This window comes from Truncatella angustata (assembly GCF_020726525.1).
Source record: "Truncatella angustata strain MPI-SDFR-AT-0073 chromosome Unknown BKA67scaffold_5, whole genome shotgun sequence".
NCBI classification, from domain to species: domain Eukaryota; kingdom Fungi; phylum Ascomycota; class Sordariomycetes; order Amphisphaeriales; family Sporocadaceae; genus Truncatella; species Truncatella angustata.
In genome coordinates this window covers 1053582-1077627 of record NW_025763385.1, presented here as the reverse complement: position 1 = coordinate 1077627, position 24046 = coordinate 1053582, and the positions used below count along the sequence as shown (strand labels likewise).

Here is a 24046-nt window from a genome sequence, read left to right as displayed (position 1 = left end):
CCGCGTTGGAGCGCGACCCACTGCACATTGCCATCGCTCTGATAAGAAATGGTGTTTTCTTTCATCCGGTTTGCCGCACATGGTTTGGGGAACTCTAACTTCACCCGTAGTTGCCCAGCAAACGGGTCCTCACGAGTCACCTGAACTAGCATCCTACTAATTCAAAACTTCTCGAGGCTGAACAAGACTCTGCCAAGCATGATAACAAACACCGTTAGCAAAAATGAAATCGGCTCGAGCATGTCTTATAATGGATTAGGACACCCGCTCTCTAGTCCGGCGGCCATCGATCCATACGCACGCAGTCCAACATAGTGCCTAAGATCATAACGACAGAGTCTAAGCCATGGGTGACTGTTACGAGGGATTGATTGGATTGATTAAGTGTCGAAGTAACGTAAATTCCGACATCTAGAATCTATGAAGTCTATAAATAGATATTGTCAGAGCCTATACCTTAGGGTCCGTAAGTTGTGGTAGAGTATTGAAGAAAACACAATCGTCGCGTCGTTAATGAGCCATGATTGGGCCGCCACCATGCGGCCTGCCAACGTTCTTGACTCCGAACACGCTCGCTACCATGCCGACACAAGCCAGACCAACGCAGCACCACATTCCTGTGCCATACTGCTGCAGCTTTCCGTGACCCTTGTTCGTGTCAACAGCCTGCACGATGGCACTCGCAAGCGCCAGAGCAACACCACTGCCGATCTGGAATGCCGTGTTGATCATGCCGCCACAGAGGCTCTTGACGTTGAGGGGCACCGAAGCGAGAAGCACGACGGTGATGGTGCAGTAGACAATGGTGGTGCCAAAGACGCTAATGACTGTCGTGGGGAACACGTGTTTCCAAAATTCGATGTCTTCGGGCTTGATGAGGGCCGAGGGAATCGGAGCCACGGCGCAAATGGCCATGCCTATAATCAGTAGGTATTTGGTGTTGAAGCGCTCGACCATCCGGGACATTCCCAGGCTCGTGATGAACCCGACAGCCGCCATGGGAAGGAAGCGGATCGCGGTCGAACCTGCACTGAGCTCGTTGACCTCCTGGGCTATGAGAGTGGTGTAGTAGATTGTCGTCTGATAACCACCGTACATAACTTGGTTCATGTCAGTGTAACGAAACTAGGGGGTTTTTCTGTGGAATGGGTGACGTTACCGAAACCACCGATCCACAAGGCGGCGAAATTGTCCAGCTTCCACAACGATAAAGGCATGATGGGATTCGAAACCTTCTTCTCGACATATGCAAAAGCAGCAATCATCGCGACGCTCAAGACCAAGAGAACGATGATGAAAGCTTTGCCCCAGCCATACTCCCCACCACTAGACAGCACGAAGCTGAGGAGGATCAGACCTGCCGTTGAGAGACCAGCACCAGCGAAACCGAGCGTGGGACGAGCTTGGCCTTCTAACCTGTCTTTCGGAAGAACGACCCAGCCAACAATCCCAACAGTTCCCGTCACAGCGATAGGAACGTAGAAGATATAGCGCCAGCCCAGGGACGAGGAGAGAAACCCTCCAAAAATCAGTCCGAGGCAAAACCCGACCGCACCCGCCGACGCGAAAATCGTGAGCGCGAGTGTACGGTCGCTCGTGACGAAGTAATTGCTAATGATACCTACAGCGGAGGGCACAGTCATGGCCGCGCCATACCGATACAGAATATCAGCTTGCGCCCAAACCTATCGGCGAGCACGCCCGAGAGGAGCAGGAAGCCGCCAAATATCAGCGGTATACGCAGAGATCAGCCATTGCAGGTCGCCTGGGCTGACGTCGAAGTCCTTCTGGATGGCCGGGAGAGCAATGTTGACACCCGTCATGAACACGTTGTCCATCAGCTGCGCGCCGCACGTACAGAATAATATCATGGCTCCGCGCCACGACTTAATCACTCTGGCATCAGGATAGGCCTGGTTGGCGCCCGTCTCGTATTCAGCCGGCGTGGCGGTTCCAGAACCAGATGCTGGTGGCTGCGGCACCGTAGGGGGGTAGTCTCCAGAGAAGCCTCCTGACGGTGTTGGAGGGCGAGTGGTAACTGGCGTGTTGAGGTTTGACGGCACCTCGCGAATTGTGCCGACGGGGCCTGGCTTCGCAACCCGTGGCCTTTGGATCTGAGGCAGCTCAAAAACGTTGTCGCGCGCCTCGCGCGAATGGTGCCTGCTGATGGCCGAGGCACTGCGCACCAGAGCATCGAGGTCCTCCGGACGTTCACCATCTTGTGCCATGCATGAAGCCGTGCTTCGGCGACGCGTGGTTATAGGCATGCCGGGAAAACCAGCTGGAGGTGCCATTGTGGTTGCCTCTTCCAAAGCCGAGGTTCGCCGACCGAGAGGCGTCCCATCGCCATCCTGCGACACGCGAACGTTGTGGTCTCTATCCATCTCGTCGGTCCATGGACGTACTGTGATGTATTTTGTGTTCAGTCTTGACTTGACAGCCTCGTTTTTCACTTGAAAGCTAAACTCGTGGGCGTAATCAAACTCAAAATTTGTGGTCACAGAAAGGACAATAGTGAAAAGGGAACAAACTGCATCGATCCATGGAAAACCATGGCCCATGGAAATCTGGCAAATTCACCGCCCTAATATCATAGTGAGGCCTGACGATTGGATGAGAATTATAGCTAACATCGCCACCCAATGTCGTAATTTTACTCTTGCGGTCCACTTTGAAGCAGAAAGTGGGCTCATCCTCGCCGCTTGCTGAGTTGAAGCGGTGGGGATACGGGGAATCTTTAATTTAACTTGATCGTAGTATACTATGTACACAAATTAGCAGTTGTCAAGCTGATTTTGGGTGGTTCGTTGGTTTCGATCGATCCGAATAGCGCTTCGTCGTTGGACGAAACGCGCGCTGCAATGTGAGACCATATTTGGCTGTCGCATTACCTGAGATGAAAAAGTTGGCTGAGGCCGCTTTGATTGAACACCCTGGGACAAGATTCGCAACGTCGTGGCTCGTGCGTCCCGACTCACGGGTTCATGGATGTTTATCATGAGCCTCGCACAATACTCTGAGAAAACTCATATACTGACACGCAGTCGGAATATTAGTTTGTGCTGTCGTGACGCCGGACTCGTGTCACCCAATAGCAAGACGTCTTCTAGCTTCGATGAACTAATGATGGGCGTACATCCAAGTTTGTTGGTGCTGAGTTGGACGAGTAAGGAGGGTTGGTCTAGAAAAGAGCCAGTAGACACAGACTCTTTCCCCGAATCCCTCAAACTCCGTTCACGACTCTCATAGCACCCGACAGGCCACCTGAACCAAACGGTCTTGGACCAGGAAGGTCCCAAGGACTTCTGAGATGCCCAATGCTATGCCACTTGGCAAACACAGCAAATGACCGCACTTGTAGATGAACCCAGACATGTCCTAGGCGCTTATCTTGGGGAGGGGGGTTTCCAAGGCTTAGACTAGATTGACAGATGAATCCTATATTCAGCTTCAAAGCAAGCCTTCCAGACCTTGAAGGCAAGGCGAGGACAGAATTTTCCTCAGCAACGTCGGTACCTACATCATAGTTCTGTCAATCTAGATAGTCCTACGAGGGAGCACTTGCTACTGGTCACCATGATGGTCCCGTCGGCTGGTTTTGCAAGTTTCTGATACGACCCAATTCAATCACAGCTCCCGCAAACGTGGTAGTTGCACCAACATCTCGCTGCCCGGATCATGGCTTATAAAGGCATCCTGAGCACTGGTCACCAGCCCTAACAGTTATGTCCCACGATAGTCTTACCCATGTTTTCCGAGAAGCCTGGCTGCGTGGCCCGGGTCTTTTCTACAAGAGCGAGTGATAAATTCGAATAGAAAGTTAGCATCGCGAGCGCATGCGGAAGCAAAGGCAGGGACATGTAACACGTGCCGAGCTACTTTCATGCTATTTGGCGAGGAGATATTGCTCTTTAGAAAAACTTAGAAGGATAAGCGTGGGTATTAGCAGGACATCCTTCTCGACCCAGCTGATCCCGTGATGTATGTCACTCCGTGGTGATGATAAGACGAAATCGGATTTCGCATTTAGAATAGGCGCCGAAGAGTCAAAATGAATTCGTTCCAGAAAGACCTCTACCGTTCTAGAATTAATTGTTGCTTATACGTGGCCATGAATACATTCGCCAGACCCTCCCAAGTAATACCGCACTGGCCTCTGGCTTAGGTGATCCAAGATTTTATCTAAACTCCTCCAACTCCAGGCTCAAGGTTCATGATTATTTATTATCAAGCAGATATTGATCAATCATGGTCTGTTCTTCAGTCAGTAATCATAATTCATGACTTCACAGCAGATTTACTTACCCAGTCGTAGTGGCCGATGTCATTCAGTACATTGTCCAACGGTGCTGGATCCATGAAGTCAAGTGAGAAGTCCATCACACTGACTAGCTGTGATTGATCCATCGGAGCCATCGTAGCCATCGGCGGGAGCAGATTGTCGTTATTCAGTAGGCTGGCTAGAGAACCATCTCTCACATCGGGCTGCGGAGGTGGTGGTGCGGGGAGCTTCGGAGGCTCTTGTATAGATACCCTTCGGAGAATGGCGCCAACAACCTTGCATGCGTGGGCAGCCTCTTTCGAGGCATGCTTCTGTTCCGACCAGATTTTATACGAAGTTCCCAGTGCTCTGACCTTTCGCGCACGGTCTTCTTGGCTGCTAGATAGTTAAACAAAAGCGACTCGCTAACAACGAATTGCTACTTACCTTGACGGCGCATTTTCTGTCAGGTCTAGACATATGATCATTGATGCGATCAAGAAGTCGTGGAGGCTTAAGGTTGCCAACATGTATCTGTCTTCGAATAGTCTCCCACCGGGACGGCATTCTTCTTCGTACTCGACATGGATGTCAAGAATACGGATTGCAGCATTCACCGATGTCCTCCTAGACATGTCATATCGTGGGTCGTCCTTCTCGCTGTTGAGGTATTTGCGGTGTAAGACGCACAGGCTCTTCAAATACATCATTTCCAATGTGGCACGATGGACAATGTCATGCGTGTGATCAGTGAAGCTGTATGATCTGATAGGTCGAATTTTTAGTGGCGCCGGAATTTGGTCATGATAGCGCTCAATGTCATCATGGAGTCTCATAACTTCCTCGTAGCCAGGCGGTTGGATCGATAGTGTAAATCGGATAACACGCCGAAGCATCCGGCAAAGCTTCGACTTGATACACAGGTAGAGTGTTGATGTGGGCTCCGTTGGTGGTCGTGGAGGCGGCAGCATCATCGTGTTCTCATCAAAGTCAAGATCGTACAAGTTTCCAGGGGATTCTGTATCACACTCGTCTTCTCTGATGCACGGCGGCATTCCAAGCTGGAACGAGAACAGGCAATCAAAGACTTCGATGAAGAACCATGCTCTGCGGCGTAATTCTCCTTCAAAAGGCGTGATGTTGGGGAGATACTTCGGGTCCCGATGATAGCCCATGCGCTGGGCCAGTCGGACTAGAAGCCCAAACTTGGCCCACAGCTGGGCCGAGCAGTCCTTATTCTTTTGCAGCTCTGTGAACGCTTGAAGTAGTAGTGCCTCAATCGAGTATGGTTTGGCGGCCAAGTAATCACCAGCTACTAAGCACTCGATGGCAAGTTTTGTGAAGTTGTCAGGGTGGGCTGCCTCGCAATCCCTGCTCAGATCTTCGCCTTTCACCAACAACAAGGCAGACGCTACCCAGAGGATTGAAGCCAATACGCTGACCCATAGGAGACTGACAGAAGACGGATCTCTCCAGAAACCATCATATTCTCTTTGAAACTTGGAGGTATGTATGTAGGGCGCCGCTGAGAATCTGTGTCGGAAGTATGTCAGAACAAGCTGATCGGTCTTATTCTTTGGCGGAAGGCGGGCTACAGCTTGTTCCATGGTGATAGGAGGCTGAGGCCCAAATAGGATATCCATGTCTTGGTGTGACTGCGTCGCAGATGGTGACGGACTAGAAGACTCGTCACCATCGGCCTCGATGATGCCACGGATATCGTTGATACTTTCTAGAATGGAAGCCCAATGTGTTGCTCCAACAAAGGTGTTCTCCCTCTCTGTGGTAAGTATACCCGAGTGGTTGGCACCTATCACTCCAGGCGGAGAGCTGAGATCAGAGCGAGTCTCATTATCTGCGCGTTGATCTGAGCTTGAGGGGGTAAGTTGGTTGTCCCTGGGCGGTGCATTGGGCATGAGCCCGCTCACCATCTCTTCCAACTTCTGCAGCCGGACTTGGAGCACTGGTCGCGACATGGCCTCATGCTTGGGCCGACTGTCGGACAGATGCCGGCCCTCGGACCGGGGTTTGCGAGCAGCACGCGGAGCATATTCACAGAAAGCAGCCTCGCCGCTCTTTACACACCTCTCACAAGGCTGCTGCCGATCGCATTTCACCTAGACATGGGGATCAGCCAATCAGATGCTAGATAAAGTTGATTTCATGTGATCAGTTGACTACCTTTCGCGTCCGACACAAGAGACAAGACACCGGCGGGCGGTTGCGCTTTTGGATCTTGCGTTGTGTGCCATCACTGGGTTGAGCGCGAAAAACGCTCTGGTGATACTGCTGGCCATCCATTGCTGGGCCCTCGGACGCAGTCGGGGATAACGTCAACCTCGGTCTCCAGAGCGCAGATGCTCGAAATGGCTGGTCGGCTGGGTCCGTCTTCTTGGGCGCGTCTATGGTAGGCTTCACCTGGCTCAATAGAGGGGGACAGAATTCGACAGGCCGAAGTTTCGGGGATATCGTTGCTGAAATGATCGAGCATCCAACTGTTTCATCGTCGGTTCTCTCGGCTTCAAAAATGGCCCCATACCTCAAACTCCGCACTGAATGGGGAACAAGCGAGGCTGGCGGACGTTTTCGCGATTGTGGGGAGCCCGAACCGTGCGGAACTTACCGTTTACTCCAGCTTAATTCCGCGGAAACAATTCCTCTCATTTTATTGTAATCACGCTGAATGACCCCTATTTTATTTTATTCTGCATTTCTTTTTCGTAAATTCATTATCCCCAATGTTGATCAATGGTGCACCAAAGCCGTCCGGTACTGGAACACACCTAGAGTTCATGAATCAACATACATCTCTGCTTCGTCCAAACAAACTGCGATACTGTGAGATTGGTTGCTTTTCCACAGCAGGTCCTTAGCGCGACCTGACCTGGCCGCTTACCCGTTCGTAAGCTACGTCACCGGATAGACCGGGATGTTGCTGGAGTTAAGATCTCAACACCCACCGGGGGTTGCGCATTTCCAAAAGCAGTCTCAACCATTTTTATGTAATCAAATAGCATTTTTAAGCATGGATCTCTGTTATGTGGTGCTGTATCCATGGCCTAGCACTTGTAACACAAGTCAACTGGCGGTTCCGCTGACACTCATGAAGCCATCACATACACCTTGTACTCTCAAATGCGCACCTTGGTCCTGACGTTCGTATTTGTAATCGGCTCGCTATACTGCCAGTGAACAACCTGCTTAAGGATGGTTCAAGAGGCCACAACCTCGCCGCTCCCAGCAGCTGAACATCAGCATCTAACCAATATTAGTAAACCTTATTTCCGTCTAGGTTTTGGAACATTGGAAATGGTCCGTGGTCCTCAAGTGAACACTCGGCCGTCTCGGCCGGAATGGCTCACCAACTCCGGTGGCGTCTTGGTATAGTCTTCACAGGCAGATGATAATATCAGATCTATATAAGGATGTTGCTTAACAACGTTGATCAATATCTCGAAGTTTGACGACCCCAAATACAAAACAGACATATTTAGAGTGAATCCTTTATTCAAATCATGTCGACCTCGAAATCACTTATTGTTAGGTCTGTCTCGCAGCCTCTGGACCTGGAGATCAGAAACAACCCTATCCCCACAGCCGGTCCCGGCTCCGCCGTTGTCCAGGTCCTTAACGCCGTCATAAATCCTGCCGCCTCATTCACTCTCTCGGTCCCGGTCCCCAACTTTCAGTTCCCCGTCCCATCTATCTACGGACACAGCTGTATCGGTCGAATCGTCTCTGTCGGCCAGGACTCAACCTCGCTCCGAGAGGGTCAACTTGTCTTCGTCGACTCCTTCATCACATCCCGCGATGATCCCGATGTCGAGATACTGATGGGCCTGATGGACGGAGGGACTCCGCAGTCCAAGAAGCTCGCCAATGAGGCCTGGCGCGACGGGTGCTGGACCACGCACGCCGTGGTTCCGCTAGAGAATGCGATTCCGCTGGACGAGGACGCGCTCGTCAGTAAACACGGATACGACATCAACGAGCTGTGTTACATGCCCCGCTTTGCTGTGGCGTACGGCGGTGTCTCGAGTCTCAGCATCAAGGCCGGTGAGACTGTGATCGTAGGTCCTGCCACGGGCGGTTACGGCGGCGCGGCGGCCGAGGTTGCAGCTGCGAGCGGTGCAAGAGTCATTGCGTTTGGCCGCAACAAGGGGGCTCTGGCAAAGTTGCAGTCGAACATTCCGCATGTGGAAACCGTAGTCTTGACCGGCGATATCGAGAAGGACACCGCGGCATTCTCGGCTTTTGGACAGGCTGATGCCTATATCGACTTCTCGCCTTGGCAAGTACAGAATCCGCCGCACCTGCAAGCTGCAATCAGATCCCTACGCCGCCGTGGTAGAGTGTCATTGATGGGCGGCGTCACAGGTGATATTTCACTGCCGTACTGGCTCATCATGATGAACAGCATCGAGCTCAAGGGGCGGTGGATGTACAGTCGCAAGGAGATTAGGAAAGTCGTCAAAATGGTTGAAATGGGCGTCCTCAAGCTTGGTAAATCCGTAGGTCACGAGGTTGTTGGTGAGTTCGCACTAGAAGATTGGGAGCAGGCATTTGGTGCGGCAGGGAAAGCCACCTCTTGGGGTCAATCAGTTGTATTCACTCCCTAAAGCCCACAGAACATACCCTCAGATTAGAGAGTTCTGCACCAAATTTGATCCCATGATCCGAGACAGGTAGATACAACAAGTGATGAAAGGATCAAGCAGCAGAGGGTAGTATCATGCTGGACAACCGGTATAGATATAATCCAGTTCTTCAGCTGCACAGATCCATGGAACCACATGTCATTCAGAGAGATAGGTGGCTACGTATGTAATTTGTATAGTCCCTCGATGAAAAAGAAGTGTTCAACATAAGTGATGACATTCTAGACAGTTCCTTGAGCTGCACCGGCTACTACGATGCTATATATACCCAAGGACTTCAACAGGGCTATACTTGGTCTCAGCTATGTTGTAGCCTCCAAAGGTGGTTTTCTACCCAGACTAGGAATTGAACGATTTATCAACGACAAACCACATTTCTCGTCAAATATGTCTCTCATAAACCTTTACCAATCTGATTTCACCTTTTAATTTACAAACGGGAGGTACACCACATGACAAAGTACTGCTCTCTGGATTTCGATGTGAATTTTTTACAGATGCCATAAGATATCTCCGCTCATTAATCTTCATACCACATACTTATAGACTAGTGTATATACACGCGCAAAGCATTACTGCCACACAAGCGCACCATCCAACAAGTTAGCTTCCAGAGCTGCCTATTTCTTCATGCCTCATTTATACCCGTGACTTTTTCAGTTTCCCTCCAATCAACAATGATCTTTAATGCACCAAAACAACACATAATCACACTTCTAAACACTCCCCCCCAGAACCTTAGACGTCAACAGCCTCGGGTATCATGAACGATAACGATAGCAAAAGGGATAAGTCAAAAAGAAAAAGATTAACCACAGGTATGACGATCGCAAATTAGCCAGGCGGCCCCCAGTTAATCCCACGATCGTCACAGACCGGGTCACGAGCGGGTGACCGATACGCTGCTTAATGTACAGCGCCTCTCTTTGTTTTATTAGGGTTTCCTGAGGATACAACCCAATTCGGAACGTCCTGTCTTCAAGTCAGAATCTGGTTTATGGGACTAAAAATTTCATGCAGGAACGGCATACCTCAGTAACTACGGAGCCCGCTGCAACCGTAGATCCTTTTCCAATGCGGCGACCAGGAAGAATGATGACTCCACCCCCGATGAAAACCTCGTCCTCAATGATGATGGGCTTGCCGTGCTGAGAGCTTTTGCTACCTTGGCGCTTGGTGTAGTCGGTGTTGAGGGTGGCGGTAAAGATGCTCACATTGGGCCCGATGTAGACGTTCTTACCAATTGTAACATTGCGAGCATCTAGAACCGTACAGTTTCGCCCAATGAATACGTTGTCGCCAATCGTTATATTATAGCCATAATCGCACGTAAAAGGCGCTTCTACCACGCATTCGACTCCGACTCGGCCTTGGTTGGTTACAGGCGAAGTCTGGGTAGGCGATAGATGTATCGGATCTTTGGGCATCAGGATTTCGCGAAATAGCCGGCCGCGTTCAGTGGCCGATACGCCGTTGTTTGGGTTCGTTGAGTTGTTAAACCTCCAGCAAGCAGCGCTGCATCTCTCTCGTTCCAATACAAGTTCTTTATCGAACGGCTTGTATGACTCTCCTCGCAGCATGAGCTCTTTCTGTGTGGGAAGTCTGCTTGCAGAAGTCAGGTGATTGTGGGATAGAGCAAGCTGGGCAGCTACTTGTGGATTATTTGTAGAAAGTTGCGGTGGCCGAGCGGGACTACTAGTCCGTGTGGGATGAAGAATGTTGATCTGCGGCAGAGGGTTTCCGGGATGGGGAGTCTCTGGTTCCGTGCGACTTGTGTCATGCAATGGCGGTATCCTCTGATATTCCTTCTGCATTCCTCTGTGCTCTCCAAACACGGTGCCTGAGCTGATTGCGCTGATCGGCGTAGGGAACACGTTCGCAGAAGTGGTGTAAGTTGATACGGCCGAGAGTTTGCTGTTGTTGCTGTTGTTGTCTGGACTGAAAACTGATGCTGTCGGGATCGTAGACGCAGTTTGTTCATCCTCTGATTGAATGGCCCTGCCTTGCGGTGGATCTATTCGTAAAGAAGGTCCCCGAAAGGGAGGCGGCGGCTCCCGCTTTGATGGGGGCTGCAGTGGATTGACATAAGGGGACTGTGCTTGTGGCATCCCGTAAGCGCCAGGAGGAACATAACTCGGATCTTTCGATTCAAGTGGTACGGCGCTGGGCTTGACTTCGGCTTTTTGGTATCCTCGCTGGTTGGGATACCCCTGACAAATGAAGCCTCCCCGAAGGCAGTTGTTACCTGCAACGTGTAAGCTACAGTTCAAAATACTAAAGAGTTGAGAACTTACATTCAGGCTTCAATTCATCGCACTTCTTCTTCCTTTTACGGCATGTCAGGCAGCCTGTTTTCGTTCTATTGCTGAAATTTCGCTTTCTCTTCTTCGGGTCAGACTGAACAGCCCCATCTCTTATTTGCTGTGATGTGTACGGTCCGCCGTAGTACGCTGAATCGTCCCCATCATCAGGGCTTGTGGGCGAGTAATCATTTTGCGAGTCTGCCGCTTCCTGGGCCCTCCTATCCGCAAGCTCTTCATTTTGCGAGGCTACCGAGTGCTGCTGGTCATACGTACTCCTTCCATCTCTTTGTGATTGAGACTGCGACTGCGAGTACCATGATTCTTCCCTGCTTTCGTCACCATACGGTCTGTGATCCCGGCCCCGCTGTTGCGGTCCATATGTATCATGCGAATTGGAGCGGTGGTGGGAGGCGTTGTGCTCATCTGAAGGGCCTTGGCCATCCCTACGCGGTTCTATGGATGTGGACCGCTTGCGCTTATGGACTCCGTCATAAGTAGCATAGTCCGTGGCCTGATAGGCAGCTCTCTCTGCATTCTCCCCGGACCATTGCTCTCGTGTATTAGGCAGACCATCTGCAGGCGTCCTATGATCCTGGCTTGTTATAGTGCCACCACGCTCCTCAGACTCCGCTGGCTTTGATGTAGGACTACCGCTTGGGTTGACTGCTGACTGGGCTTCACTCCCATTAAGTGCAGTAAAGGCGGCCATACCAAATGCAGAGTTGAGACCAAGAGAACGCGTTCCTCCGTTGCAAAGTGCAGATACGCCCAACTACTCTCACGAAACTCTTGTTACGCACAGTTTGCAACAACACAACCGCGGATTTCCCAGGTAGTCGTATGCGCCAATTCAAATTGAACTCTCGGTGTAGTGAATCCGTCCCAGCCGGTAGCACGCAGCGCACTGCCTCTCAGACCTAACACGTTCCTCGTGTAAGAGATTCTAGCACACAGCAAAGATGAGCCGGAAGTATAGGCAGAATGCTATTGGCACACCCAATTGATCCTAGTACTTGTTTTCAAAGCGTTCCGGACAAACAAACATGAGTTGAGTACAGTTGTGGTCGAAGTCGAGTTGCTACCATCAAAATTCTGGGCTAAACTGGTCAGAAGGCGGGGACTCTGGTCCTGCGCGGTAGGGTGCGAAGCGGCTTTTGCATCTGCGTCAACCTGGCTAACTAAGGTTGTGCGTTGCGCGCGGTCTGTAATTGACGAGCGGCCCAACGATTATACCTCGCGTAGATCCAGGATGGGCCGGTAAAGCCGTGGTGCGACGTTTTCAGGAACCTTGATTTCGTCCACCCAGACTGAGCGAGCAAGCAAGTGAGCGAGTGCCGGCTCGCGATATCCCCTCGCCTTGAGTATTGAAATCCTGCCCGGTCCAAACTCCAGGTCGTGGTTTTCGTGAAGTTGTTCCGCTCCCAGTTTCCACTGCTCGGGTTTGCGACAGCCCTGGCGCGCTTGAAGAGCTAACGCGCAATTACCTTGCGCGGTCAGAAAGGTCCTTCGGTTGCCTCCCTTGCGTTAAGTTGAGTATCCAATAAAAACCAATCACAGCGGGATAGCGTATAATGAATCACAATCACGGCACTTCGTCCACCACCATTTGCTGTTTGTTTGTGTTGGTAAATAAGAAAAGGAGTGAAAGTGCCTGTTGCCACAACACGGCGAGCTCGGAAGTTCAGGTTAGTTGTGGTCCTGTCACCGATGTAAGTAAGGGTCAGGTAAGACGTAAGGCAGAGAGAGCCCAGCAAGTGTCCAGCAGCAAAGCAGGTGCCCTCCAAGACGCTTAGACAAGCAATAAAATGCGATTCATCAATGGAGCCCCGACGGCTCGTGCCTCGGCGGGTGTTCAGATACTTTTGTACAAGATTATCCACTAATTCAATTGGACCCTGGAATATGCTGCCCCAGTAATGGCGGCATGGCGCTTCCAATGCCTGTGCAGGTGGGTGAAAGTGTACATCGGCTCGATGTACTCTCCCTGCTGTGACCGGGGTCAGCCACGCAGTCCGCGCCTACAGGGATGTATCTGCCACCATCTTGTCCGACCAGTCAGTCATACTGCATGATGCTTTTTTCGTCCATTCTTTTTTTTTTTTTTTTAATTCTTTTTTTTTTTTTTCACGAATCACAAGATGTCAGTACCATGCCCCTGCACTCGAATTCGGGGTTGTCTTTATGACGCATTAGCACTTGACGCCGAATCGTTGCGACCGCGGGAGCTGTGAGACAAGCGATGCGGTAAGCGACAGTGTGTAACACATAACCTAAACCTACTCCGTACTGTATCTAATAAATACATAGTAGAGACTAGGAAAGAGGCTGAGCGGAGTAGCGCGCAATCCCATCCGTCATTTGCCTGTTCCTCATTGTTTCCATGTGGAAACGACACCGACGATCTTTAAGGTCGTTGGGGGCTAGATTTGATATCAGGGCGTATAATTCCGTTAACGACAGCCGCGATCCTTCGCCGAAAGACGAGCTCAAGTAATGTTGCATTTGTTGATTGTTACCCTCAAAAAATCAGGAGCTCACCCCGAGGCCCCCAACCCCGCGAGTTCAATGATGTGTTACACCCGAATTCCTTCATCGGCTGCAATCGCGACTATGCCTAATTTGCTGCTCATCCCCTCCATCCCGCCTGCAAAGTCTTGGAGACTGTCACATATGATCATGTTGTCTAAGTTAGTTTTATTTGGAACTTGGAAAGCGCGATGGTGGGGATGTAATGTCTCGTACTATCTAGAAGGGTAATGCGATCATCACATTTCATGATCGCCAGCCATCGATGGCATGAAAATAGCACAGGAATCCATCCTGGTCTCAGGCAAGAACTTGTGAAGCGCGTGACATGGAAAGTATTGGCCAACCGACTGAAGGATTACTCAAGAAGCACTCGAACTAATGTCGCGGCGCCTCAGTACGGGAAATGTGTAAATACTCACAGCACAGCGCCAATACTCTAACCTAGCCGCAGACCCCATAGTCCAACCTCGTACACCTCACAGGCTTCGTAGGTCTCAGGACAATTCCGGTCTAACATAACTCAGCTATGATGCCGGAATACAGTCAGGTTAGTGGTATTTGAATCTTGCCGGCAGGCCAAGTACTATTGAGACAGGTGGGATATGCAAGCTGAATAGTTCTTGTTTCGGCGACCAATAAGCAGTGGAAACAAGGATCTAATGCAGTGCAATTTGACGCGGATGTGTGATGTTGACATGGTCGTCTGGGCTTCAAGGCACATTGAGCGCCCGCGTCTATTAGAGCAAGGAGCCACCCGCCGAATTTGTTCTAGCGCGCGTACAAAGGAGGCACCCCTTGTTGCAAGTGTCTCTCGTGTTGCCGCAATCAGCGCTCCGACCACGCTTGAGAGGAAAGCGCAGCCGCTACGGGTGCTCTGGCGGGGCAGTCAAAAACCCCGACTGCTGACGGCAGCGCGGTAGTACATGCAATGAGAGAAAGTGCTACGGAACAGAATGTAGGGCACATAGGTGCATAGGTTGATGACAACACATACTTCGCTGTCCTTTTGACCTCATTACAGCTGGAGCGAGTGCTGGTAAAGCTCTGGACGAGCCGTGGAGCTTTTGACGCAAGAGTGGAAGAAAGCCTGTTGGTTTGCCCCAAATCATGCCGCCAAAAATATTGCTCTAGGTTAGCTGCCGCGCAATGGTGTGGTCAGTTCGCGGCATCCATGGCGAGCCCAGACCATCTTTTTACGAATTTCCCAGATTGGGACATCCAATCCAGTGTCGGATTCAACTTTAGCCGCATGTCGTTTAGGCCATTTACGCCTCCCAACTGGGCCGCGTTGGTGACGGTGACTGCTGTACAGCGTGTACATAAAGGGCGAGACTCGTGCTTTTCTGGTTGGCCTGGATTGAAGGGTGTCAGGCATCAAATGGGAATATGCGGTGAAGGCAGGCTTTCATGTATATCGAAATAGGCATCAACTTCCGCAGATCGGCATCGTGATGTAACGTACGACAATCCTGCACTTTTGGTTGCAGATTGTCGCTATCCATTGCCGTGTGCGCGTGTAATCAAGCCTTAACTGGTGGGGCTAATAGACCATCCCGTAACGATAATTTTAGAAGCGGTCTACTTTACACAGAATGGCGAAGCAGCCTTGTCTCGTGTCGGCAATATATTTGACATTGGCTACACGGTTTACCAGAGTTGGTGAGTACCTTCATCTTTGACGACGCCTCCTGTGTGTTTGCCATCTATTTCTCATGTGACGTAGGCTGGCGAGGGAGATAGCGCTTGTGGTATGTACTTTGTAACTATCATGCCGCCACAAAGATTAACCTGTAAGCGGCTTACTGTTGCTGATTGGCTCTGTGACACAGATAACCGGCCTATTGCAGGAGCCCGGTACAAGAGATTCTGGTTCCTGGATGCCCTCGCACAATAGAATGTCTTTTAATAGAACCCGAGAATCTTGTTGACTTGACGCAGTTTGTCTCAAAGAAAGTGGGGCCAGCGCGTTGTTTAATGGTGAAATGCTCGCATTCGAGGCAGTGTGTGGCTGCTCAATATACAGGAGATTGTTCTGATGCGACTTGGCGAGCTCATGTTGGAGGCGGCGTTCTGCATGACAAGGTTCAAACAATGTGTAGGGGCTATAATTCAACCGCTTATCAGATGACATCGTTACAATTAGGGGAGAATGTGGGAAAGTTCTTTGCCAGGCAGCCCAGGCTGGCGGCAGGGTCGCAACGAGCTCTCAATAGGGAGCGTCAAGCTTCGGCACTCTGTTCTTCACTCGCTTCTTGGGCTCAAACGGGCCCGTCCCCGACAATGTAGCAGAACCTTCGCGTGAGTGTCGATGCTAGGCTATTGGTGGTGGAATGACTCCGTCGGAGGAATGAGACATCCGATTACGAGAAACGATACCTTCTAATGTTATGCACCTGTCGTCGGTCCGTGTTTGCAGGGCTTGATAAGAATACAGATTGGGGTTGCATAGTACAGGGGAAATATAGGGAGCCCGGGTCTGCTGCAGGGCTGCCTCTCAAGGGGATATGTCGAAATGTGTTAGAGCGGAAAGACCGCCGTCTTTGGGGTTGTGAGAAGCAGCTTTTAGGTTTTAAGTGGAATACCTGCGGCGCTTCTCACTTCCAGCCAACGGGGCAAACAAAGGCCGTGTCCACTATTGCCCTGCAGGCTGCAAGCGCGATGAGACGCTAACACAGCAAATGAAGCAGCCAAAAGCACCTTCACTGAAATCTACTCACGTCACGATATGAGGCAGACTGTTATGCTTCTCATTGCTACGAGTGCAGCCCTCAATCAAGTGAAGCCAACATTTCAGCGTGAGATGTTCCATAGCGATGTATAACCCCGTTGTCTGCTACTGACGCACAACTATTTGTGCTTTGATTCCATCCTTTACGATAGGCTTGTCCCAAGCGGACGGTTCCAAACCCCCGGATCCAGAGGGTCGGTGACTTTAGAAAGCTTGCCGCACGAACCCTTACATAGGCAATTTGGCGCACCAACGTCAACAATGTACCGTTGCGTGATGCCTGGCTACCTAATGCAAGGACTGACTGGGATGCCAGCCCCGGAAGCCAGTTTGCGACGCTCTACATAGTACATGATGTGATGGATTTGGCGCGCTGCGTTCCCACCGCTAGGAGAGTCTTCGTTCTGGCTATCAACAAGGCGCTTGCAATACTCAATTACCCTTTCACATGTAGGAATCTTCTCTGAACCCTATTCCACAGAGCACGCTGTTCAGGAGTGAGGTACTACAAGCGATTATACTCTACAACATCTTCAGAGAGCGAAGACACTTAAGTTAAAATGTATCATATTACGAGTGAGAGACAACCCAGGCACGGTTCACCCCCTGCTTTAGTTGTGTATATTTACAATCAAACAATTCAAGTATAGTGGAATCGCATTATCAACAAAACCTATATATATCTCCTTCTGCAGAAAAACGTTTTACACGATTGCTATTTCGCATACCTAGTCAGCGTGCTCCATATGATCCAGCCATTATGTTAGGAGATTGTCGCAACATCCGCAACCCCGCGCTAATCGCCATCCACCCCTCTCCGTTATGCATTGCACTTATTTGCCTTGGCATCAACCTGCGACCGCGGCACAGACCGACATTCTCAAAGAGCCGTAAAACGTCATCCGGAGTTCGAGATATCATATTCGATTCTCAATAATACTTATGCATCCTCATGGCCATTTCTATATCCCAAAAATATCTCAGTGCCTGTAAGGGGCATCGCGACCCTGTATCGAGCATTATCCAATTACAGCATGGTTTCGTGGATAGCCGCCCGCATAAGCTTTAAGCGCCCTTCACTTCCAAAGGTGTGGCTCATAGCTCGCTGACATTTCTAGAAAGCTTCCTCCTTGAGATGTCGAGTCCAACAACAACAGATCCTTGGAGTGTTACCTATGTATCGCTGGCGCCTAGGGTTATTTTTACCATTCACTCACATACAGCGGCTCTGCAAGGTACGAGCGAAGATGCACGTGGACGTTACACTCCCCTGCTCCAGGCCCCGATATCTGGGTCTCATCGCGTGCGTATTGCTGTTTATGGGTGTGGCTTGCCTTCTAGAAGCGCTTATGTCAGTCGTTGACGGAATGCTTATTGGTGGATTGGACCGTGACTTCGAGCATCCAGTGCCGTGCTGCTTGAGGCTCACAAGATGCTGGCCGCAGATGCATGATGAGTTATTCCTGGCGCCAAATCTCATGGTCGACATGTGTTATTTATGGGCATCTTGACATTGTCACCTCGTTCTCATTGGTGTGCCTGACCCAGGAGCCACCAAAAGCGATATCTGAAAGCTCTCACCAATTGCCGGCATCTCACCCCGGATGACAACCTCAGGCCACCCTTATTAGCATTCTTTGATCCATCCCGTGGGGTAAAGCCTTTAATCTGTTATTTCGGGAGTGTTACTAATTTGGGAGTGAGCCTCAATCTGCAGCCGCTGGGCTGCAGGAGTGTTTAATGAAACGTCGTGCCTCAAAATGCTCTGACCATTTCGCACACCTCGTTACAACAAGCTTGAAACAAACGGCTCGTACTTTGAGTAAGTGATTAGAGTATCTGCTTGAGTACTTTTATCTCCCTTGATCTCATTGTGGGCCATTCTTTTAACTCCTCGAAAACAATATTAGCTGTATTCTTCGAAGACCAATGTCTAGGCTGCAGCTGTTGTGTACACATACTTCTATTCCAGGAGTCTACCAAAGTTCATCACGCTGTTAGTCGTTTACTCGAATACCATGTCCACTCAACTATATCTGATAGTGGATCGTGTCTCCTCAGTTATTATATACACATTCATGCAATGGATATGGTGTCACTTGAGTACCTGACCCATCGACACAGAAGTCAACACAAATTCTAGTGATATCATTTATGAGTAGTATTTATCCAGAAATTCTGGAAACGAAAGAAAGAAGAAGAAGAAGAAGAAGAAGAAAAGAAAAGAAAAAAGGTCAAGGAAGAGCGAAGGCATAGGAAGTACATTAATGACTCAGGCATTTCACGTAGAATTTATATTATTATGTGGATAGAACTGTGAAGTTTGGTTTTGGCTACCTATTAGACGGATGATTCGTTCCCCTTGGATGTGTACTCTCAGCAATCATCCGATCTCGTATGTCATCTTTTATTACAATTATCATCTCCGAAGAGGTCCCGGCTTTCAGTGACCGATATTGATGATTTATAAGTGGGTAGAAGCCAGTTATATTTTCGTGAAGATGCGTCGAAACACAAGAGTCAATGCGGAGAGACACTTACGACTTCTCTAGCACGAAACAGTGCATTAAAGTGTTAGCCTTGAGCATGAATACAAAGGTCTTTTTGTATATCTTTTTCCCTGGTCATAACATTCTATTAACATTACACTAGCAGCGAAGAGAGGGTGGAATCGTAAATGAATGTTATCGCGAATGTTTAGATGCCTAGCCAACCTCGAAGTTCTCCCCAGTTACACATTACTAAGTTGATATCTGCTGTGTCGCACTACAAAAACTACAAAATGTTACTCTGTGCTGATGCTGTACAAAACCGAGGTGAAAAAGAATTCAGTGGTAAAAAAAAGTCCTCAGTATTTGCCATTATAGCGTAGTTATACTGCATGTTAGATTAAGCGCAAAAAGAGTAAAGAAACCGAATTATACACACACATACAAAGCTATACTTTTGGCAACGTATATACCCATATTTCTGCCCGGTAAAACTGACTGCAAAATCGTAGCTCGACCAAGCTCTCAAGTGAAGAATTTCTTACTAAATCAAGTTGCAACCCTGTCTGAGTACTGCGTCTTTGAACGCATACGCCTATAGTCCTCTTGCAATATAGGCGTATATTTCGGCGGATTGTCCTTGCCGGTGCATTGCGGTAGACACTCGATCCTGGCTGTTGGATCTGTTGTCACAAAGTATGGGATCGAGTATCGTGATTTCGTCATCCGTGTGGTGGAAAGCTCTTTCCCTCCAGTCTTATCGGAGCTCTCACTCCACACGTTAACAGGTGGTACGGTAACACGATGTAGTGTCGACTTGAGATGGTCTATTTTGCCTCTCAGCTCAATCCATTTAAGTTCAATAGAGGTAGCAGACAGTATGATCGACAGCGTACGTACCATTACTCCAGCGCATCAACAGGTCTCCAACATTCATGATCAATGCATCCTTGATGGAAATTGCATCAATGAATCGCCCAGGCTCATTCGGATCTTCAACTTGTAACCCGCCGCAATCGTCCTGGAAGAGAAGAGTAATGGAACCCCAATCCGAATGCGCCGGCATGCGAGCCGCAGTCTCACTTGTCAACTTCTCTGTCTCGATAGGCGGATAGTGAAGCAACCGTAACTGGTTGCTCTCGCCGCTGTGGAAACGCAGGAAGTATTCCTCGTCTTCAATCCCGATTCCTATTGCTAGCGCTCGCAGAAGAGTCTTGGCTGTCTCAAAGCATTCCCAGTAGAACTTTACCATGAATTCTCGAAATCCCGGGAGAACATCTTGAGGAAGCCATACATTTGGCTGAAGCGCGAACGTCTCGCTACCTATCTCGTAACTTTCCTGATTAAAACTGTTCAGCGTAGTGCTTATTTGTAGTCAGAAAGGCAAAGTTCACCTTGCAATCCACAACTTGTCTCAACTCTTCACCCATCTTCTCTGCCTTGACGTCATCATTGTCACCCTCTACGTGTATATACTGAGAGACCTTTTCCAGTCCCGGCCATGAGTAGCCTCGATGCACATTTGGACCTGGTGGGTGAGGAGCTAGCATTTTCTGTTCCTGAGGCAAGCTGAACAGCTTCTTGGACCAAGCAAAGGCTTCATTGATCAGAGATGACGATACCCCATGGTTTTTGATGTATGCAAAGCCAACAAGTCTGCACGCGGATGTGATATCACGTGCGATGCGGGTACGGTCTTCGTGTGAGCCAGCGGTAAACGACTGGAGGTCTAACACGGGAATCGTGGAACTAGCGGAAGCCATTAGAAGGAGTACATGCAGATTTATGTAAGGAAGTTCTGAGATGCGCTTTAGTGTGCTCAATATTAACAACCAAAACAATGAGCGCCGGGTACGAGTAACAGCTCGTTATTCTGCTAAGCTGACTGCAGTGTAAACTTTTGGTCGTCGTCATTAACCGGCGGGCTGCAAGCTACAGCTCCGGATAGCCCCACCACTACGATTTTGACATCACCTAAATTAGACTCCTTTATGCGATTTTACGTGTCCTATGTTAACTTCAGTCCAGTTTGGTTACACAGTGATTAGATCTTGAGCTTTATGTAGCGAATCCGAACCACATACGGACTAGAGGCCCAGGGATAAGCGGAGTGAAGCTGGAATAAATCTCATTGAGCTCTTCTGTCTATCTTTGTATCTCATAAGCATAGCCCAAATTCCCAGGCATTTTACCAGGACTGCCAAAGTTAACCGGCATACACATTCCGCTCTTGTGTTCTGGTAAACTTGTCACCAGAGTGTGCACCTTGCTCCTCCTTCTTGGTCGGGTCAATGACCAATACATCCTGTTTACGATCCAGCACGATTTCTACTATCCAGACCTGCTGCGTTTTGTAAATGTGGTCGTCAGGTATCAAGAAATGAGTGCAAGAGATGGCACTGGTGAGACCATGACGAAGAGTACACTGGCCTAGTGCACAAGCCTTCTGTCGTTATACGGACGGGACAAGACTTCACACTTGTACAATTTCCATTGCGTGGCGAATAAATTGCATTCCTGAGGTTGCAAAGATCTAATCGAGTAGTCCGTGCTCATTTTATCTTTCCAAAGGTGATATAAAAATGTGAAAAAAGAATTGTGAAATTCTGTGAGTGGATCGAGATATCTGCTCAGATTTCATAAAACGGCAGCAAGCTGTAAGTAGATCAACACATACCCTCGAGCTTTACAAGATTCATTATCTACATCTAGATCAATGCGCAGATTTCCTTGTATATAGCGTTGCCCTCATTGTTGACAAATTGCATGGGCGAAGCCAGGCACTTTGGGGGATTGATGTAGCGTCGGACTTCAGCGATGGCAACTATGCACCCGGATTTGATGATGTAGTGGCATTAAACAAGGCGTCTCAGTTCAGACGGAAGTTGGGAAAAGAGTGTTAACTCCTCCTTATGAGCCATGATGTCTGATTATATGGCGTTCTTGTTGTTCTTATTGCTGCTAGGATCTCGAATCCCCAGAGTAGGAAAGTACTCGGGCAGAATTATTCGTGAGAAAATCACCAATTCATTGGAAGGGGAAAGGCTGACCTAGTTAGTGGGCGTTGAGTGATCACATGGAGGTGGTCGAAAATTGTGAGTAGACTAGTGTAGAGTTCTCAATGGCTGAGACACCATAAGTGAGAAGTTTTAGAGAGATATCGAATCCAAAATAGATATGCCAGGCGGACAACCCTCCGGAGTGTATAACAAAAGAGCTCAATTCAGGAGCTACGGTGGCATAAGTATGCAATCATTGCGACGGCTAGACTAGTGAATAATCCCTAATGATACTCGGCTAGGGATGAACCACTGCACGACATTTACGAAGCATGATTCACAGAAAGATCAGATCTAGATGTCTACCTCTCTCGAAGCCATCCCTCCATGAAATTTTGTACTCAAATGAAACACAAACGGTTGACATTTGATCACTTACACTCAAATTTCCATCAATATAACTCTAGAAACTCGACTCATACATCGATATTACGTAATGCTGTCGTCCACCGCCGCTGATAACACAAATCGCATCTTACACAACGCGAGCAACACATAATTCTCGACTATGACTACTCCTGTGACCCTTCTCAGCTATCTCGCCGATCTGCCGGACCAAGATGGCAGCGCAAAGGTCTGGAAAAAGGTAGCCCAAGAAGCTATTGGAAAATCACAATTCGATGAGTTGACCATTCGAGATATTCAGAAGCGTTCAGCAGAGCGCACCGGGGACCAGCCCCCTATCGCCGTCACTAATCTTCCTCGATATATTGTTTCTGGCCAAATCTCTGACTCGTTTCAATTCACTACGAAGGATTCATTTCCGCCTTGGACCGCTAAAATATCTTCGGGTCAGCCCCTCATTGGGCAGAAGGGTTCGATCATCGAACTGGGCAAGATGTCCGAGAATGATGGATGGGTCGCAGTTCTCATGGGACGAGTCCGAATCGCAGACCAAATTCCGTCTAACAAGGACAGCGCGTTTAAAGAGACGCACCTATCTCTAGATGCGGGCAAGTGGCATTACATCATTGAGAAGTCCTACCAAAGTGCGTTATTGCTTGAGGAGGACTCTATTGTCCTGTTTGGTACCATCGAGCGTAATCTATTTGTGAATGACCCTCCGCCCGAACAAAAAGATCAAACCGACAATCCTTAGATGGATACGGGCAAAGCTGGTTGGCTGTGGCATGTTGAAGATCTTGGTCATCAGCACGAAAGATAACCAGAACGTGGAGAATATGAATCAAGACCTTATAAAGCAAAAAAAATTTGTTTCCCCCCCTCCTTTTTATTTTAATTTTAACTGTGAATGAAATGATGGATACATGTGATAAAATAATAGGAAAGAGTAAGAGTAAGTAAGGCTGGTTCAAGTCAACGATGATTGAGCTGGGGCGATAATTTGGTGCCTCTTGCCTGTAACAATAATAAGGCCATGTAATGTTGTATTTTACTTATGCAAGAATGTACTTTTCAATTGATGCGTCTTCTAATAAATACTTGATACACTGTTCCACAACTACAAAAGTACGAATTACTGCTATGAGACCCTTCAGCGTGGCCCGACAAGAATTGCCGTTGTTCCAATTGACCTTCAAACCTATGGGGGAAGTAAAATATAAGATATTGTGAAAACACGAAGCGAAATCGACTGAAATATAAGACATTGTGGAAGGAAAGAAAAGAAAGAAGAAGGAAGAAACAAATAATCATGGAGACATTAGTGAGTTCGAGTGATCAATTCGGTATGGACCCACGCTCAGAAGTGACTTTGGCGCCGCACATGGTACAGCGTTGGGAACAGTACGTAGTGCTCGTTTTTAGAGCTTACTAACTGCTATCCTCTTCAGTATACTGTATGAACATGTACGAAAGGCGTCTGTACAAGATTAGCTACACATAGTATGTTAGTATGAAGAACCTCAATTAGTGGAATTTGTGATACGGATGAGCTCCGAGATACGCGAGCTCGCCATATCTGCAGGGTATAGCGTAGATGATGTAACCCACTTGTAGGAAGTTCCTATCCGATGCGGGGACTCTTCGCTACACAAAAGGCGTCTTGAGTCAATTGTT

At 49.0% G+C, this 24046-nt stretch overlaps 8 protein-coding genes across 8 annotated transcripts; 3 read left to right on the top strand and 5 right to left on the bottom strand.

The window, feature by feature from the left end:
* Positions 1-510: 510 nt before the first annotated feature.
* BKA67DRAFT_593027 (major facilitator superfamily domain-containing protein) lies at positions 511-2384 on the bottom strand (the record flags this gene model as incomplete). Its single annotated transcript, XM_046104896.1, has 3 exons — positions 511-1100; positions 1160-1611; positions 1741-2384. 3 exons carry the CDS (start codon positions 2382-2384, stop codon positions 511-513), a joined length of 1686 nt encoding a protein of 561 aa, XP_045957094.1.
* A 1613-nt stretch (positions 2385-3997) lies between these two features.
* BKA67DRAFT_646834 (fungal-specific transcription factor domain-containing protein) lies at positions 3998-7257 on the bottom strand (the record flags this gene model as incomplete). The annotated part of the gene is made up of 6 exons (XM_046105925.1): positions 3998-4253; positions 4306-4657; positions 4709-6378; positions 6443-6813; positions 7068-7152; positions 7222-7257. The coding sequence occupies 6 exons, from the start codon at positions 7255-7257 to the stop codon at positions 4218-4220; spliced, it is 2550 nt and encodes an 849-aa protein (XP_045957093.1). The 3' UTR covers positions 3998-4217.
* Positions 7258-7776: 519 nt separating this feature from the next.
* Positions 7777-8880, top strand: BKA67DRAFT_593026 (uncharacterized protein; the record flags this gene model as incomplete). Its single annotated transcript, XM_046104895.1, has 1 exon — positions 7777-8880. One exon carries the CDS (start codon positions 7777-7779, stop codon positions 8878-8880), a length of 1104 nt encoding a protein of 367 aa, XP_045957092.1.
* Positions 8881-9825: 945 nt separating this feature from the next.
* BKA67DRAFT_593025 (nodulation protein L) lies at positions 9826-11931 on the bottom strand (the record flags this gene model as incomplete). The annotated part of the gene is made up of 3 exons (XM_046104894.1): positions 9826-9891; positions 9951-11164; positions 11214-11931. The coding sequence occupies 3 exons, from the start codon at positions 11929-11931 to the stop codon at positions 9826-9828; spliced, it is 1998 nt and encodes a 665-aa protein (XP_045957091.1).
* Positions 11932-15330: 3399 nt separating this feature from the next.
* On the bottom strand, positions 15331-15996 carry BKA67DRAFT_301772 (uncharacterized protein). The gene has a single exon (XM_046096082.1). It carries the CDS (start codon positions 15880-15882, stop codon positions 15535-15537), a length of 348 nt encoding a protein of 115 aa, XP_045957090.1. The 5' UTR covers positions 15883-15996; the 3' UTR covers positions 15331-15534.
* Positions 15997-18105: 2109 nt separating this feature from the next.
* On the top strand, positions 18106-18756 carry BKA67DRAFT_301765 (uncharacterized protein). Its single transcript, XM_046096081.1, has 2 exons — positions 18106-18301; positions 18390-18756. Exons 1-2 carry the CDS (start codon positions 18220-18222, stop codon positions 18620-18622), a joined length of 315 nt encoding a protein of 104 aa, XP_045957089.1. The 5' UTR covers positions 18106-18219; the 3' UTR covers positions 18623-18756.
* Positions 18757-19256: 500 nt separating this feature from the next.
* BKA67DRAFT_567585 (Clavaminate synthase-like protein) lies at positions 19257-20914 on the bottom strand. The gene is made up of 3 exons (XM_046102984.1): positions 20363-20914; positions 19869-20307; positions 19257-19795 (listed from the first exon to the last, which is right to left on the bottom strand). The coding sequence occupies exons 1-3, from the start codon at positions 20729-20731 to the stop codon at positions 19518-19520; spliced, it is 1086 nt and encodes a 361-aa protein (XP_045957088.1). The 5' UTR covers positions 20732-20914; the 3' UTR covers positions 19257-19517.
* Positions 20915-22535: 1621 nt separating this feature from the next.
* BKA67DRAFT_659482 (uncharacterized protein) lies at positions 22536-23126 on the top strand (the record flags this gene model as incomplete). The annotated part of the gene is made up of 1 exon (XM_046107445.1): positions 22536-23126. One exon carries the CDS (start codon positions 22536-22538, stop codon positions 23124-23126), a length of 591 nt encoding a protein of 196 aa, XP_045957087.1.
* Positions 23127-24046: the final 920 nt, after the last annotated feature.